We start from the raw sequence: 17,870 nt of genomic DNA on the forward strand, positions 1-17,870 counted from the left end.
AAAAATAAATTTAAAAAAAAAGATTGAATTCCTCAATAAAATCAATTCATACAGCATTGTATGAATTGATTTTTTATCATGACATTTCCCTGTGTGCTTTTAGGGAAAAAGTTTTCAAGTCTCATAACTCCCTGGTCAGAGAAAAAATCACAGTCTCACTCTGGAAGACCCTGCATGCTGCTTTCTCTGGGCTGAGAGAGTCAGTAGGCACTGCTTTTGTAACTGGGAGGATTTGGTAAACAGAAACAAAAAGCAGAGTTGGAAATAGGCATTGTGTCATCCCGAAAGAAAAGGGGAAATTGCCAGGGTCAGTCTCAAAGATGGGAAGGGTTAGGGTTAAGGTTGTAGTTCAAAAGCACGTTTCTAGGAGGCTGGAGGACAAAGATCATGCGAATGAGACCTGAATAAATGAATGAAATGCTGTGCATCGGTATGTTTCTCTGAAATGTGTTTTTGCCTTCTTTCCCCTTTCTAAAGCCCCAAGATGAGACTGTCGTTTATCGTGTTTTCCACTCAGGCGCATGTCATTATGCCGCTAACTGGAGACAGGTTAGTGCTCTGCTTTTTTAATTCTCCCCCTCTCCCCCTCCCTCCCTCTGCCCTTACTGAATCACAGGAGCAGTAACAGGAATGGAACAATGACTGATACCTCTAAGTGGTGGCCAGTCATGAAGCTGCCCTGCAAAGCTGATTTAATTTTTTGACCATATCCCTGGATAGCCTCATAAAAAAGGAAGGAGAGGAATGATGGGAAACAAATCCTTGATGGTACCTCTGCCACTGCTTTGCAGAAAAATTAGCAGTAATGTTTTCATCTCTGTGTGACTCTGCATCTCACTTGGCACAGTGTGAGAATGATTCTTCCATTTGCTTTTGTAAAGCAGCCTCCATAGGAGGATTAGCAGGACTTTTCTCATGTCTAGGAGAAGCATAAAATAGTAAATAAATGTATCTCATATTCTCACATAAGGTAGGTATTTTGTTTTGTATTTCCTAACCTGGACTTCAGGGCTTGTTTAGATAGTGGGGTTGGTGCCACTTGAAGGGTGTGAGATCTTTCTGACACTGTGGTGATGTACGGGTGTGCCTGAACTTTCAGTGGATGGTTTTGAAGGCACTTGAATTCAAGGCTGCTCACTCTGATTTCTAAAGCAAGTGAGGATTTGCAGCTAAGATATCTTAGGGATGGGTGGGGGGCAACAGAAGGAGGAGAAACAGCTAGAGAAGAAAATATTGCAAAAATAATGACCGAACTCACAGAAACTGGGAAACTGTTGTGTGGAATGAGTGCTCTCAGCAGAGGACAGTGGCACTGCTGTCAGAGTCCTTTGGTGTCCTCTCAGCTTTCTCAAAACCAACACGACCTCTGCTCTCTCCCTTCTGTCCAGAAGCTACCACCATGCACAGCCTTCTGGGTTTTGAACCTGTGGATAAACCATTTAGGAATCACTCCACAAAGCTGTGGCAGGGTGAAAGTAAGGCAGTCTGTCCTTTCTGCTCCTGCTAGTTAATCGGGTCAGTGCAAAACATGGTGTGCTGTAGTTGGTTAGTCTGCTGTGGGTTTGTTTGTTTTAAACAATACATAACAACAAGTACAATACCTCCTGAAAAGACCTGCTGCTGGCAACAGGCACACGTCATGCTACAGAAATGTAGCGCACATCTGAGATGTCCAAAAACTCAGTTCTGAGCCCCTCCTGTTTCAGCATTTAAAAAGTGTTCTGACTTGAAAATAGCCACTTCCCCCCATCCGGACTGAGATACTGGATCTGCTCTCTGTGGGCAGAGAGATGCTTATAAGCCATTTTTCCAGATGGCTTGAGAGGGGTCAGGAGAGGACACTCGAGCCTGTTCTGAGGCCTGCTGAAGTCAGTGAGGTCCTTTCTCTCCATTTCAGCAGGCTGTCAGTGGCCTGTTCCTTATCAGGCCTGAGAGGCAGCACTGATAGCACACAGACCACTTGAGGGCAGGATGCTGGAAGCCCGCCACGGGGACACAAGCGCCCTTTTCATTGCCGGTCTGTGGCACACTCAGAGCCATGGACAGAATCGTGTTTTTCTCAGAAGCCTCGTGTAAAGCACAGGAAGAACCTCTGCAATTCCAGTGGGTTCTCTTGAGGGGCTTGGCTCTAGTTCAGGATTGGCTGATGCTCTTGCCAGTGTGTCAGGGGAAGCAAAGTGCCACCCTTCTTGTTCAGAGAGAATTCTAAGGAGAAAGGAGAAGGAGACTGGTGACTGTGACCATATGTACATAGGTAAGGATGGATAGATACAGTTGGAGCAGCTGTCCTTTTAGATATTAAAGAAGTCAACAGAGGAAAAATACTGAGACTGTCTGGACCCCGTTGTTCCCAACAGAAGATAAGGATGCTAAGCACACTGCAGTTTTGGGGATGAGTGTTTGTGAGGATGATTATGGGATATTAGGGCCTTGGTTTGTTACGTGCACTTTGGACTTACAGGCATATTTTTGCCCTAGCTTACTTGGTAATTCCCAAATGTCAGAAAACCACAATTTCTTCCCAGCAGTTAGATCAAAGCAGGACAGAAATTTTTCTATGGAAAGCCTTAGGCTTCTGATTGTTTGCACAAAGTTCTTGCTGGGTTTACTGCACAATAAAGCTGTGGGTATAAAGAAGGCCACAGCAGAGTGCCGAAGCTCCCAAATTCCCAAATATTTTGTGAGTGTGGGCAGTGCTGTGACTAACTCTGTAAAGAGAAGTCATTGTTAAACACAGAGTGCTACAATAAATCCATGGAATAACAGCAGCACCCAGGTGGAACAGCCTTCTCACACTCGTTAAAGCCCATTTGAGACACACACATTTGTGAATTTGAGCTGGCAACTGTGCAATAAGCGGTAAACAAAGATTGGTGCACTCACCTTTGGGGCTCACTGTTGGAAAGCAAGTGGTTTGGGACAGTGGACACCCTCAGGAGTACCATCCAGCTGGCATGATGTTGCCTTTGTTCTCTTTTGGCCAGCTGTCCTGGCCAGCAGCAGTCCAGGTTTCTGTGAGTTGGCTTTGGCAGCACTGATGGGTGCCAGCGGCCAGGACGAGCCCTGCTGCCTCTGCCTGGTTAAACTCCTGCTGGGGATAAAGAGGGATGGTGTTAGTGATGGTGGAAAAGTAGGACGCTTGAGTACATGACCAATCGTCCCATCCTTGTCCCTAGTCCAGTGGTGCATTGACTGCTCCTGGTTTCACAGGAATGTGTAAGACATGGACGTGTTGGGAACCTCAGTCACATGAGCTGCCCCTGCGTGTGGATCCCAGGCAGCTTGCCAAAACAGACTCTTCTGCAGAGAGTGCGTTCTGCTGCATGTATCAAGTACAGCAGAGTTGGCCACTGATGTGGTTTTCATCTGGAGGCCTCAGGTTTGAAGCAGAGTAATTATTTTAAGTGAATTCACCATTTGTAGTATTTAAGAGGCCTAGAAGGTATAAGCCTCCTCTAAATGATGCATCTGAGGAGGCTCGTGCAAGATTTCCTTTCACCAGTATGACAGCTTGCCTCGTCAGAGGTGGAGCCATCCCTGTTTTTGTCAAAGAACACTTCCCCTCTCGATTTCACTGACACATGTGTGTGTTTTCCTGTTTACTGCACATCCTTCTTAGCAGCAAACCCCAAGTACCTGTTTTGTTTGCCTTCGTTTGTTAGGGATGAGCCTGTTGCCTTGCAGCACACAGCCTCATTTCTCACCATAAATACATGCACAGTGAGGGCCACCATCTCCTGCCAGCGCTCGTATGCTCACCACATTGAGATAATTCAAGATTCCAGCACTTCAATAGGTGGAATGCAACACGGAAAAGACATACAGAATGCTGTCCCCCACTCAGAGGAGCTAAGAGCACCCATTCTGGAATCTGCATGGATATTAACAGCTGTGTTTTCCTGGCTGCTGCTGGGGGAGCTGTCTGAAGCAGTTACACAGCTTAGAGAGAGAACAGACGGGGTAGCTATTAAAAATTAGTTGTGCCTGTGCTAAAACACAGAAATGGGCTGCAGCGCATATGCTGAGTGGATAAAAGATATTAAATTTGTACTTATTCAGCCCAAACACAGACAGGCTGCAAGTTGCTGGTTCTGTTTTGCCTCTTCCACTTCTGTCCTTTTTGTGACTTGCACCACAAAGCCAGTGGCCCTCAGCCTTTGCTAGTGTTCCTGAGCTGTGCTGTGGGATGTCCAGGCACCCAGGCTGAGGGCTCTGCTGCCACGGTACAGATGAGTTATACAACCGGAACTTCCCTGGGGACTTCTGTGGCTACCAAACAGCCTTACAGAAACCAGAGAAAGGGAAGTTGTGAGAGCACTGAGGAGCAGGAATGGGGTCCTGAGTGCTGTGGCTGGTAGACTGCTGAGTCCCATTCATTATCAGGACAGTGCAGGCAGGCATGAGCCCCTGTGCCCAGCCTTCAAACCAGCCAAGGGTGAGGAGTTTTAGAGTGAGGGAGCCCACCTCTCCTGCTGGTTCTGGGGCCCTAAGTCCACACTGCCCTTCTGACATCCAGACCAGGACTCGTTTGCACTTGACCAGCGTGGGGAATACCGGGAGCTAGTTGACATCTGGCTGGGTCTGTCTAGTGCAGCTGTGCCCTGAGGGCAAGAGATGGTGCCTGATTAAATGCAGCTAAAAGAGCTCATGCTACCAGAGATTTTACTGGAACCCCTTGTAGGCAGAGGCCTGGCAACACCAGAGATTGCTGTGCGACCGGGTCACAAGACATTGCAGATAAATAAAACCGAACTGATTGTACAAAAGCTATTTTTGCAAAACGAAATCTGTTTCAGAAAACTGGGACTTGAGTTGCTGCTTGTTTCTTGGCAGCAGAGCACTAACGCCTGTGATGTGCTGCCACTCATTTCTGGCAAGCACCAACTCTGTGGTTTATAATCTGCGTTCCTACATAATCACTTGCAAGTTGTTTCTATAGATGCTGAATGTAAAATATTTGGATCAAACAGATTGTATTATCTTACATAACTTGTTCCCTTCCATACATTCAATGCCACATATCTCTTTTACTCCCTCCCCTCCCTGATCGTATCAGTGGATCCTGTGACGGGGAGCTTATTCCCGCTATGGATTGTACTTTGGAACAGAGCTGCTAAACATAGAGGAAGCCCATCCGTGGAACAAATGACAAGTGGGTGGCATTCAGGCAGTGTGGCATATGCATTCTTTCTCATTTGGTCTGGCCTAAGGAAAGCTTTCACGCATCCCGCAATGTATTTTCCCTCCATCTCCTCACCCCTGCTGGGTTCCACTTTCTCACCTAGATTTGTCACAGTGTTCTATATATTCTGGCCCAAATTTTGCCCCTTCTTAGTTTTTGCTTATCCTTCCCTAGCTTCCATGGACTTGACTGAAACTGTGTTTGCAGAAAAATGAAGACCCTCCAGATTTGATTCTTTCAGTAGTCTCTCTGCCTTTGTTTCCCCAACTTGTGCTGATTTCACTGGAAATAATTCCTGTTGTGCAGTCTATCGACTTCAGCTCTTCAGTCTATCCCTTTCAGCCCCATAGTTAGTGAGCATCTTGCAGGTGGATCTGCTGTACTGCTTGTGAAAAATCATGGTGCAGATGCTGTTAAATCTAAGTGAGCTGTGGACCTGTGTGGGGTGTCCTATGAAAGGTCACACAAAAAGGTTGTAAAAGTCAAAATTTAAAAACTCTGTTCAATCCTTCACTTTTGGCACGGGAACAAAAGGTGTCTTGTGAATGCTGCATTTGGCTGAAGTCAATATTTTCTTCAGGTCAAAGAAGAAAAAGTTCAGTTCTATGTTTTTGCATTCGTGCATATTGGTCTGGAAGATTTCTGATGAAACAGAACTGCTGTTCTAAGGGATTTCTTCTTTGATTGATTGGAAGCCAAGTTGGTTTAAAGTAGCAAAATAGACCGAATGCAACAGAATTTCCACTAGGCTATGTAATGCTGAGGCTTTGCCACCTCTTTGCAATATCTGCTCCACCTGGACATTTTCCTTGATTCCAGCTTTTTGACTCAATTAAGCATCTTTGTTAGATAGGTCTGAGATACCCGTTCCCACAGCGCCACTTCTGTCATGAACACACACAGTCTGCCTCAACTTGGTATCCTAGCTAAAGGCTCTAATTACAGCTTTTCATTTCAATTCTCCTTGAGGACAAATACCTTTTTTCAATTTATAAATTACACCCTTTTCACCCTTCAGGTCACACAAACAGGCTCTTACCTTTTTTTCGTTCACAGAGAGAAAATCAAGAAAGGTCTGAAGGATCTGGAGGAGGTGAAACCAGCAGGTGAGACATACATACATGAAGGACTAAAACAGGTAGGTTTTACTCATCTTCTTGCAATCTGCACACCCTCTGTTATCATCCTTTGGGTAACAACCTGTAACATAAATAGATTGATGCTTTATCAGTCTGTGATGCTCAAATCTGTCTGGTTGCCCGAGTGGTCCCAGGGTTGCCCAGACACTCTGCAAATCCCATGCAGAAGATGACTAGCCATCACAGCAATCTGCCATGTGGAGTGTCTCTGACTCGCTCCTTCTCAGAGCACGGGTTTGCGTGGTGGGTCTCAGAGCTCAGCCAGCATCCCAGTGCCGTGGTGAACAGCCACACGCAGCTCGGTAGGGCTGCCGGGCTTGCGGTGCCTTCCAGAGCGCTCTCCCTGGGGAGAGTTTACTGCACAGAGCAGCGGTCCAGAGGCAAATGCTCTTCAGTTTGGACTGTCTTAATTACGGGGTTCCCAGCTGCTTATATTTATTTTTCTTTGTACAAATAATGCAGTTTTGATGAAGGCCCTTGCCCTGAAGGTGACGATCTGAGCTTTTACTGTTATAGACAAGTCAGTTCTTTCCCTGTGACTGTAGAGCCATGTTTCTGACCAGGATCTGCACAATGAAAAGCAGGGCAAAGGGAATTCTGTCGCTATTAAAAAAAAAAAAAAAAAAAAAAAAAAAAGGTTAAGCCATTATTTTTATATCTTTTAACCTATTGTGTTGAAATCTGGGAGGTAGCAAAGGAAATCTTAATGGTGGATTTGAAGAGATCTGTCCTGGAAAAACTGCATATAGGCAAGGGTTGATTGAGCCCATCTCCACTGCTTTGGAGATGGGCTCAATGGTGGCTGGAAATGACCAATGAGGGGTTTCCCTGCTGGTAGTGAGTTCAAGGGAGGCAGAGGATTGTCATGAGAGAGATGCTTAGAAGATGCATCACGGTTAAAAGCTTGGGTGTAGTTTTAAGGTGGGTAATTTATTTTGTTGTTTTCAGGCCAATGAGCAAATTGCGAAGCAAGGAGCCTCAAGGTTCTCTAGTATCATCATTGCACTGACTGATGGCAAGCTGGACGGTCAGATTCCCTTGTATGCAGAGAAAGAGGTGAGCACAAGGTGGAAATACATGTCATGCTCTGCAGAGTTTGGGTGCTGCCTTGTTGAATTAAAAAAATGCTTATTTCTCTGTTCTATGACACCACAGGCAAAGAAATCCAGAGAGCTGGGAGCAAGAGTTTACTGTGTTGGTGTCCAGGATTTTGAACCAGAACAGGTGAGAATAAGAACTTTGCTATTACAGAGTACTAGGCAGTACCTCAACCCAGAACTTTACAGAGTTAATGTTAAGTAGCACGGAAATTTAATTTTACTTACATTAGGCAGCGTAATGTCTTCTCTGGCTCAGGAAACCCACTCAGATGTATATGTAGACATAAATAGAATGTGTGGGTGTTGTACTCACTGCCAAGGAGACCCGTTGGAAATCCCCTTGTTAACTGGGAGCTGCCAACGAGAGGGTGCAGGCAAGCCCCTCTCATTGGAATGGAACCAGGTCAGGGTACTGATCACATGAACAGAGGAGCTGTAGACAAGATTCAGGCAGCGTATATGTAACAGTCTTGGGATAAGGAAAAGAACATGGGATTCATGTCCTTCACTGGAAAGCTGTTCCAGAGTTGCTGTATCCCAGTGAACACTGTAGCTACTCCTGTTCAGTCAAAGTGGCTTCGAGGAGAGGTACACAAAAGACTCCTTCCTGCAGAAGATGCAGAGAAAGGGCTGTTAGTGAAAGGCACAGCAAACAGGGGGTGTAATTCTGGACAGAGGAACAAAATCATTGGCAAGATACCTGCCCTGAAAAGCTTCTTCAGTGGGATGCTTGCCATGATGACTAGCTACCATTTTTGGCTGCAGTCAGCTGTGGTAAGTCCTACAGTTCAGAAAACTCTTAGTTAGCTGTGGGAGAGCGCTAAAGTTTCCTTCTCTTCACAGAATTGTTGAGGATTGCTTTTAGACATCCATTTAAATTTTAAGGGTGTAAAGCACTGTGAGGAAATTAGTTTGCCAGATGATTCATGTGTTTGCATGCATTTTCTCTCCAAAGCTGGAAAGAATTGCTGACGTGAAAGAGCAAGTCTTCCCTGTCACTGGAGGATTCCAAGCACTTAAGGGGATAATCAATTCTGTGAGTACCAGGCAATAAGTTTTATCTTTCCTCAAGATTAGAGCATACTCTCCTGTCCCACTTCCAGGCAGACCTGGTTCCTAAGGCAGGAATTGCAGTTCATGAAGCTCCCTCCCTCCCCATTACCTTAGAGAGGCAGTTCTGTAAAAGGAGCACTGCTTGCGCCTCCTGCAGTTATTCGTGCTCAGACTTCGTGTAGAATTCGAGGACTATTCGCAAGGAGAGGGGAGTTCATGTGCGAAGTTTGGGGGATGCTCTTGATATATGACTGCTTTGGGTTTAGTCTGGAAAAATGGAGACTGTTACTCTGGGAGATTTGAGAACAACTGCTTAAAATCTGGGGAATAAGTGCAATTTAGGAATTAACCAAATCCTTACTTATAGAGAGAAGTGTTTTAAATCCATGACTTTAACCACTTCTTATCCTAATAAGTTTTCAGCATGGGATGAAAAACTCCTGTTGGTGAGATGAGGCCATTCAGCTGATTACTGTGGTTTGCAGGAAGGGATCAAAGAGAAACATTTTGTTTGTGATCAGTGGCTTGACACTGTTTCAGCTGTGTGTTAAGACACCTGTGGCTGTGAACATAAAATTTGTCTAATTTTAGACTGAAGGCTGTATATTCTATGCAAGTTTAACAGTGCTGCTGCTGCATGTAGGCAGCAGAGTGCAAACAGGCTTACTGGCAGAAGTCAAAAGCAATCACAAAATCCTTTTTCTGAGAGAGAGCCCACTATCTTTCATTTCCCTTTCCTTTTCCTTTTTAAATAACAAAAAAGATACTACTCACATACAGGATACTACACAGTCATGAATTTATCACTTCCTCTGAGCAGTGTGGTTTTTGTGAATGCTGTAATGCAACAACTTATTTTCTTTGTTACTTAAAATAAATGTAGCTCCAGAATCTTCCCTGAGCTTTCTAAAGAAAATTAATCCATCTTTTGATGCATTGACATTTGTTCTCCTAAAAAGACAGGGCAGCCCATGTGGTACTGCCTAAAACCTTTACTATTTAAAATCTCATTTTGTACCATTTGAAGGACACTCGGAGGATTCAGCTGTGCTGCTGGTGCAAATGATCAAAGTGCCAGTGCTGGGCTTTTTTATAAGAGCCAAATGCTTAACCCCAGCTGATGATGTTATGTTTCCAAGGATACTGCTTTGCAAATAGGCATGTCAGGGATAAAGGAGTAAAGGCACTCACGTTTGGCGTTTCCCCTCCAGCGAGGGTCACTGACCTGCAGACGGGCACCTTATGAGGGCTCAGGTCTCCGCACGCCTTTGGTCCTTTCAGGAAGCAGCAGAACTATGGTCGCTTGAGGTTTCTGAGGAGCTCAGCTTGAGGAGTCTGTCATTCAAACACACGGAAGGTTAGCATATGCCGTAGGGTGTCCCATTTCCCGCATTCTCAGCCAGGTGAGGTGTTTTTGGGCAGTCTCTGGCTAGTAGCAGTGCCAGCCTGCCGTGTCCATACCTCCCAGAACTTTAAAGCACCTTCACTTCTGTGTCAGCAGGCAGGGAAGCTTTTCTGATAAGATATGCCTGATGGTGTTTGCACAAGCCTCAATGCAGCTGCTTCTGATACTTAGGAAAAAACCCGTCTGTAAAAATCCCAGATTTGGGCATATCATAGCTGTAGAACAGGATCAAGCCCACGGAATGGCAGCATATTGTTTCAAGGTAACAGCGTAGCAGTGACAGGAACAGCAAAACTGATGCACACTGTTCTACAGCTTACATGCAAGGTCTGCTTCTGCAGACTGAGCTCCCGAGTTGGTTCAGGGTTTGTTTACAGCCCAGCCATCAGACACATCAACGCTCGGCTTTTACCACAGAGCATGGATGGAGGTATCCATAGTAGGTTTTTGGTTGGTTTGGATTTTTTGTGTGTGTGTGTGTGGGCTTTTTCTGTAGGACATGTGTGGTGGCAGTATTAAAGGCTTATTTGGTATGTTGTAGTTAATACTCAGTTTTCTTTGCAGGGGTTTGGAGTGATGTGAAATTTCATTCTCATAACACAATAGCACTGATAAGTAGATCTAATTGAACATGAAATAGTCACGGTTTTCCTTTTTACTCACTATTATAAATCAATTTCTGTTTGCAAGTTAGCTAGAGAATACAGACTCAGAGGCTCTGATCTAAAGGGGAAAGCTGATTTTGAACCTGATGAAAAAGAGCTAGGTCACAAACATTCAGCAGTATTGCTCAAAGTACAGAGTCAAAGGTGCAGTTGTGAAACCCTCCGTGAATGTTGCTGAACAATTTCTGTTTGGAAAAAACATTGTCTTCAGAAATGGTAGCAACCCAGCAATTAAAACCTCTGAGCAAAACTACAACCCAGAACTGCTGAGCAGGTGATGCAGGAGCCTATACTACATTGATCTCTCCAGGTATGAGACTATTTGGCTGCTATCTTGTTACTTTTGTACTGTATTCCAGGAGAGCTGAGCACTTATTCTACATTTGTTAGTGTTAAAAAAAAAAAAAAGTGATGAGTTTTAGCACAGACTATCTGTCGTACCTACTCCTGCAGTTGCTTTCAGCATAAGCAACTATTCCAATTTATTTTCTCTGGACAGATACACAATGCCAGAGAGCTTGCACTGTGTTTTGACATTAGTTCTGATAAAGTCTTAGGGAAGTGAGAAGGGTTGATGCACCTCCATGCCATTGTTTCTGCTGAATAACATCCGCTACTACACTAGTAGCTACACCCAACTACACTACTAACGTCCACCACTAAAAGTCTGTGCAGACCTGTGAAGAGGGGGCTGCTTTGCAAAGTTTCCTGCTCTGCCAGCATTGCTCATACCTAGCTTACAAGGTCATAATTAAACAGCGTTGTCAGTGTGAATAAATCTGAGCAAAACTCTAGAGCTTAAAAGCGAAACGCTGAAGGCAAGTTGCTGCACTCTGAGGAACAGTCACTGATGGGGTTTGGCTGATTATTACACGGAGTGAGCGAGCCAGGACAGGATGAAGGCTTTGGGAGGGCACAGTTTCTGTCACCATGCAGCAGATCAGTACTACATAAGAAAATGAAACCCTTAATTAAATTCAAGTTCTGCTGATTTGTGAGTGAAAGTTGTCTGGTTGTCTCTGCAGGCAGAATTGGACAATGCTGGTACCTTGAAAAGTTTCATTAAGGGAACTCACTCAAGTAACATTATCACTGCATGACAGCTCTAAGTAGACAAACACATTTTTATACTGAAGTAAGTTGACAGCACTTAATACAGGAAGTTCAAATATATTTTGTTCTTCGGAAACGCCACAAAAACTTACCAGATAAAACTACAGGAACTGATACATGCAGAACTTTAGAGGAAGTAGGTCAAAAAAGGGTCAGCATAGAGTTGTTTTATCTTTCAGAGTTCCAAAATGTCTTAAAAATTCTACCTGGAAAGGATTGGAAATAGAATTGGCAATATCTCCTTCTGCTTGTTCATTTTACAGGTGCTCAGGTTTGGTTTTTTTTTTTGGTTGGTTTTTTTTTTGGGTTTTTTTTGGTTTTTTTTTTTTTTTTGTTCATTTTACATGGGAAACGCACTGTTAAACGTAATGGACAAATAAAATAGATCAAGTCATGTGAACTGAGTAGTTGCATTGTAAATTGAAGCAAAATTCTCTCCAAGTTGGCTGAGCCTCTTGGGAAAAAGCCCTATATCTCAGCATAAACTCTCAGTTTGCACAGGAAAAGTTGCATATGGGGATACCTGAGGATCTGCCTCCTGGTGGAAGGGTGTCCAGGGGAGAGGAGACCTCAGGGTTTGCAGGGTGCAAACTCCCATGCTGACATGGACTGACTTAGACGCATCCAAGGAGTGCACCTGGAACCAGTGAGGCCAAACAAAGGTTTAAATGCACACAAGGTCCTTAAAAGAACCTAGATTCACCCAGTGTCAGACTCTGGCTGAAGGAGTATAAGCAGGGAGTGCTGTAAAAAAATAAATTGTTTGCTATAAAAGTATAAATTCTCTCCTGTAAAACTCTGTGGGTGATGGAGGGAAGTCTGCTCCTGTTGCAAAGAGCACTCAGCAAAATCCCTCTGGCATTCCGATCCCTTTGGACACCTGTGAAGGGTATCTATGGAATATCCTGGGGGTTTCCATGTCAGCTGGATGGTTCCTGTGTCACTCGCTGTGCATGGCAGTGCATGGCTGCGCTGGAGTTCCACGGCTCGGTGACAGCCAGCGCAGCGGGGCCCGCAGGGAGCTGCTGCACAAACCGTGCGTGGCAGCGGCACGCTCAGCGCTGCCGGTACCTCACCCAGTCACCTCTCAGCTGGAGCTGTGCCCCACTGCCCAGCACAGACAGGGGACAGGGGCCCCATAGGCTGCTGACAAGACTTGGTGATGGGAGATCTGTCCCTGTTTGCCGTACTAACACAAAGCCAGCAGGGAGGGAAGCCCCCAAACAGTGTTGGACAGCCAGTTGGTTACCAGGCAGGGACAAAACCAAAGTCTAGTGAGAGGGAGTCAGTTTTGTTGAGGTAGGCAAGAGGTTTACATGTGAGGAAAAATTTTAGCCTTTATGTTTATAAAAACTTACTTCATTGGCTTCCTGAAGATATGCTCCAGCCTCTCTCCATGAATTTGATGCCTTCTTTTCCAGCTGTGCTGTCAGCAGCACTTCCTCAAGCTGACCTGGTTTTGGCACTGGGGGAGGGTGAATTACTGAACTCCCACGAGTCCAACAGCATCTCCCACTGGTACCTGCTGTAAGGCAACAGAATTTGTGTTTAGGGAGGGTGGGAAACTTCCCCACTGCCTCAGTGGTGCTCCAGGGTTAGACACCAGAGATCGTTGGTTCCATGTCTCCAATGTGGCTGCTGCCCGAACCCAGGGGCCAAGCTGCAGCTTGGGTACTGAGCAGCAATCAGGGACTACATGATTTTCAAGTAATCCCTACTGCCGTGCAGCCCCCTCGAGCTAGGCTGGCTCCCTGCACTTCCTTGGGCAGTGTGCTCAGCCTGCTCCCTCCCTTTCCCCAAGTCCTGTCCCTCCACCGTGGAGGAAGGGGGGAGTCAGCCAGCTGACTGGACGCGGTTAAGATTTTTCAAGGCCAAAATCAGCTTAAACGGTTCATTATCAATTATACATCAACTTAATTGGATCATTTCCTGTAGGAAGAAAATATGCTCCGTTTATGCACCGGGAATCCAGGAAGCAAACTATTAGACCTTTAAGGAGGTGGGGGGAGGAGAAATGCAGCAAGTTATCATTAAAAGAATTATTCTGATTAAATCAGTCATCTTATTTAATCCCCTTGGATGGTCTAATCTTCAAGCTGCACTGGGTGCAAGGTTCAGAACTAACGCTGCGCTATGTTTTCCATGTGATTGAGACTGAGGAGATAGTTTTGGGAATTACTGCATGTAGTTGTTAAAAGGAATCAATGGCCTGGAATAGAATGCTTTCTGCTCTACCCTTCACTGCCATGCAGCCCCAAGTTTGACATTCTCTGACATATTACAAACCATATAATGTTCTCCTGGAGCACAGTGAGCTTGATAAGCCAGCACCGGCACTGACACGACTCCGGTTAGAGTGAGCGTGCCTGTGCCCTGTGATTGGGATGGGACTTGTCAGCCAGCCCTGCACGCCTGGCAGCTCTCTTACATAAGGGATGCTGTACAACTGGCTCCAAAGGAAGCAGTCACAGGTCCAAATGAAATCCAGCGACTCCTTACTGAGAAGTTTCTTTGAGCCAGATTTTTCTTACTAATAGAAAAAAAATAAATAGCCCAAACAACTTTTTTTTCCTGCTATGGAAAGTCACAGTTAGTCTTGATTCTGAGTTACATTACTTGGTAAGTAATGGTTTTAGGGTTGTTTTTAGTAATTTGGGGGTAAAGGTTGCGATGCTGTTAAAATACGCATCTCATGACCCGCAGTTTTGTCATCTCCATTTGCTTTCCTCAGTGGCTGCCAATGAGGTGCTGCTCAGCCTTGGTGTAATTAGAATATTCTCACTAACCTAACGCTGCGCCAGGCTTCTCTCGGGTGGTGATTTTATGCAAGACCATATGTCTCAGGGATTTTTTTCACTTAGATAGGGGACAGGGTAGCAGCCTTCCCCTTCCCCTCGCTCTTTGTCCACAGCACTGCCGAGCAGCATCAGGGAGCAGGCCAGGCTTGGCAGCGAGGTGCAGTCACGGGCACAGATGTTTGGCAGCGGAGAATGGTGGAAACCATTAGATATTAACTGCTGCAGTTCCTGCTCTAACTTTGTTGGAGAGAAGCACCAAAATGGTGTTTCCTTGAAAAGCATGTGTTTCATTCCAAGTCACCCTGAATTGATTGCTTTCCACCTAGCGTGAGGTGGTCCTGCTGCCTCGTGCCTTTCTGCACAGATCGGCACTGGGGAAATAAATGACAGAGCTTGCTTGAACACAGCAGAGGCACGTGATGTGAAACCAATGCTAGAAAGAATGAAAAGCTGCACTTTGGAAACAGTTATTTTTAGGAAGTTCAAGCATTAATTGCTATATGGACAGGCCAGCCTGTCCAGAGCCTGAGGTGGGCTGCAGAGGTGCTTCTCACTTAAAAGGTCTGATAAAGGTTTCTTGAATTTAATCACAGAAATCAAGACCTCTACGCAAATTTATTTCCTCCTGTAACCTACTCTAGATCTTTTTTTGTTAAAACCTATTTCTGCCGCACTATTAGGGGGCACAAGTCCTATTTACATAAAAAAAGCAACAGCTCGTGAATGAGAAAACCTGTAACAATGCCAGCCTGCATATGCCTTAAATTCTCCATCACCCTCATTTCACACATGTTGACTTTACATGCCGTAAGAGTCACTGAATTCAGCACAAAAAATTCTGCTCAATGCACAGTCAACATTTAATTCTCTAGAACAAAACCAGTGAGTCCAGCAAACCAATTAAACACCTCCTGCTTTACTTCTTTCCTTTTTACTGTCTTAGCAGTAGTGGGAAAAAAAAAAAGTTTTGAGTTAAAAAGAAAAAAAAGGAAGCAAGCTGCCAGTAATACTTCTAAGTGACTCATAGAAAAACAAACCTACACGGAAACACAGGGTAAGCCCAGTCCTGATGCAGCCAATTGGAAGGAATAAGCAGAATAGTTTTCGGAACTAAACCAAGCACCTGGGTGAGCTCAACTGGACACAGCTAACCCAGCACTGGCACAACGCTGCCTTCATCATCCATTCCCATGAGGAGCTGGGATGGGGCTCCAGAAGGCATTGACTCACCAGAGAATGGCCTCGCTCAGGAGCAGTGTTCTGTAGGCTGGGAGGGCTTTCCCCAGCTCTGATCTGGGCTTCTGGACCCCATCCTCATGACCTGCTCCACCTGTGTACACAGGAGCCCTGCTGTTGCCTACAATTTAAACTGCCCCGCACCCAGTGGCATTTCTGAGCAGCTAAACTGGGAGCCCAAAGGTGCAGGCAATTCCTCATCAAGAAAAGACCCACAGCTGGCAGTCATTTAGGCTCTTCCTTCATGCACAAATCCAGCTGAGGCACAGAATGCACAACATAGATTTAAGCACTCTTTATGTTATCAGGGCCCTCCCAGACATCACCCTCCATTACTGACCATTTATGACACTGTCCATCCATGTGTTGCAGTGACAAGTACATAAGATTGCAACTGTGTCTTGAAATATGTATCCTGATGAGAGATGTAGCTCCTTATGAGGCTGGTTTTGTGGTTACCTGCGGGAGGAGCTTGGCACAGCACAAGAGGAAAGCACATCCTCATGGCGTGTCACACCATCAACAGTGTTTCATTTCTAGCTCTGTTTTCCTTGAGGTTAGAGTTTTACTCAGCAGCTGTTCTGTTTGTAGCATTCCTAGAGAAAATTACAGACCCCTCGTTTGGAGGAGAGAGAGGAAAGAAAAGGAGTCTCCACAGACAAGCTACTACTGCCTGCAGCTCTGAGGCTGCAGAGGGCTCTCAGGGCTGTGCTGCTGTCTCTGCTTTGTGCACACTTTGGCTGGCAATGTGTCCATGGATTGTGCTCCAGGGACAGGCTTCGTGCACCGACCAGGAGATAAAGCTGCAGGGACATTATCTGTGCACACACAACCTGTGGAAGCGATCCTGTTGCGCTGTCAGGGGTTTTTGCATAAGCCTTGCCGTACGGCAGTAGAACAAAGATGAGGTTTTAAAGGTGAACATTTTCTTTTTTTTATAAACAAGTTCTGGAAATAGTAAGTTGGATGCATTTGTTCTGTTACAGGACATACACTTTGTTCAGAGATTCATGCTGCCTTTCCCCAAAAATTACAGCAGCCCAATTTGTGGTCAGCTTCTGGTGAGCACTGATGTAAACAGAGTTTACAAGTTTGAGTGGATCCACAGGGAGGAAGGCCACTGGTGGCCCTAGAAATCCTTAGCTGTGCAGAGTTGTTAGCATGCTAAATCTGACCAGAACATGTCAGCAGCTGTCTCCTTCCAGCAATTCCTGGTTATCCTGACCTCTGTCCCAGGAAGCAAATGCTTTACACAGCCATGGAGCATTTTCAATACTTGAAATCATTACGGTGGTTCAGTGAAGAATCCAGCTGTGATGATGACCTATCCAAACCCCGTATGCAGTGTACAGTTCTGGGCAGGAACAGATGCCATGCAAGTTATGATTTATGGTGCTGCCTGCTGCCAAAAACTTTTGAACTGCATAAGGGGCTAAGCGAAACCGAGTGAGGTTGCAAGACAAATTGACACTTAGCATATTTTGTTAATTGTCTCTGTATGGTTGAGCTGCTCATGGCTTGTTACTAGTGCATTGTTCTCACAACTTCACGGAACACAACCTTCATTAGAGTCCTGGAAGAGAAAGTTGTTGCTTGTGTAACACTGTGCCGCCTGGTACAGCTCTGTTCCACAGCATGTGCTGAGGGAATGGCAGGCTAAATATGCAAAAAGCTGCAGGAGCCATCCTGCTTTGCTGTTAAAACACTGAGAACTTGGAAGAGGCAGCAGTGAGAGTGGAAAAAAGAGTCCAGGCAAAGCCAGGCCTGGTCTGTGACAGCTAAAGAGGTCCTGAAAGATCCATAAAGCACATTTTCCACAAGTAGAAATGTTGCATAAAGCAGGGGAAAGATCTCTGGCAAGACAGAATTGATAAACAGAGGCGGAGTTTGCAAAGACCATGAGCAGTGGGGAGCTGGATGTCAGCCTGTTAGTTGGCTGCCTTTGTGCAGCGTGCTGCAGGGACATCTGCCCTTCCAGTGCTGATGTCAGAATTTGGGTGTGGGGTGTTTCTGCATCTCGGAGCTGACAACACCCGAGTGTGTGGTCAGACACCTGCAGGTCAGAAAGAGGCAGGATTTCTCCAACAGTTCTAGTGGGAGGAAATGTGTTAGTAATGACAAAACTGGGAGTCCACTGCTTTAGAAATGGTGAGCTAAAGTTTTTGCAAGCCTTTAGGAA

The 17,870-nt window shown here is 45.4% G+C and overlaps 1 protein-coding gene and 1 long non-coding RNA gene across 4 annotated transcripts in view; one reads left to right on the forward strand and one right to left on the reverse strand.

Moving 5' to 3' along the window:
- Positions 1–17,870, forward strand: part of ANTXR2 (ANTXR cell adhesion molecule 2) — a 77,476-nt gene that overhangs the window by 2,666 nt on the left and 56,940 nt on the right. Inside the window, exons 3-7 of the mRNA XM_012573262.5 lie at positions 478–549; positions 6,239–6,320; positions 7,270–7,377; positions 7,477–7,545; positions 8,377–8,457. Coding sequence (XP_012428716.2) covers positions 478–549; positions 6,239–6,320; positions 7,270–7,377; positions 7,477–7,545; positions 8,377–8,457 — 412 coding nt within the window. The remainder of the gene's footprint in view (positions 1–477; positions 550–6,238; positions 6,321–7,269; positions 7,378–7,476; positions 7,546–8,376; positions 8,458–17,870) is intronic.
- LOC115495126 (uncharacterized) lies at positions 1,261–10,101 on the reverse strand. 3 transcript variants are annotated; one of them, XR_012055846.1, is made up of 7 exons: positions 9,936–10,101; positions 8,584–9,809; positions 8,122–8,202; positions 7,647–8,028; positions 6,222–6,382; positions 2,884–3,088; positions 1,261–1,424 (listed from the first exon to the last, which is right to left on the reverse strand). It is a non-coding gene; the product is annotated as an uncharacterized lncRNA (long non-coding RNA). The 3 variants fall into 3 exon arrangements; XR_012055845.1 differs by lacking the exon at positions 9,936–10,101 and having other exon boundaries at positions 8,584–9,869; XR_012055847.1 differs by lacking the exons at positions 8,122–8,202; positions 9,936–10,101 and having other exon boundaries at positions 8,584–9,869.

This window comes from Taeniopygia guttata, chromosome 4 (genome assembly GCF_048771995.1).
Source record: "Taeniopygia guttata chromosome 4, bTaeGut7.mat, whole genome shotgun sequence".
NCBI classification, from domain to species: domain Eukaryota; kingdom Metazoa; phylum Chordata; class Aves; order Passeriformes; family Estrildidae; genus Taeniopygia; species Taeniopygia guttata.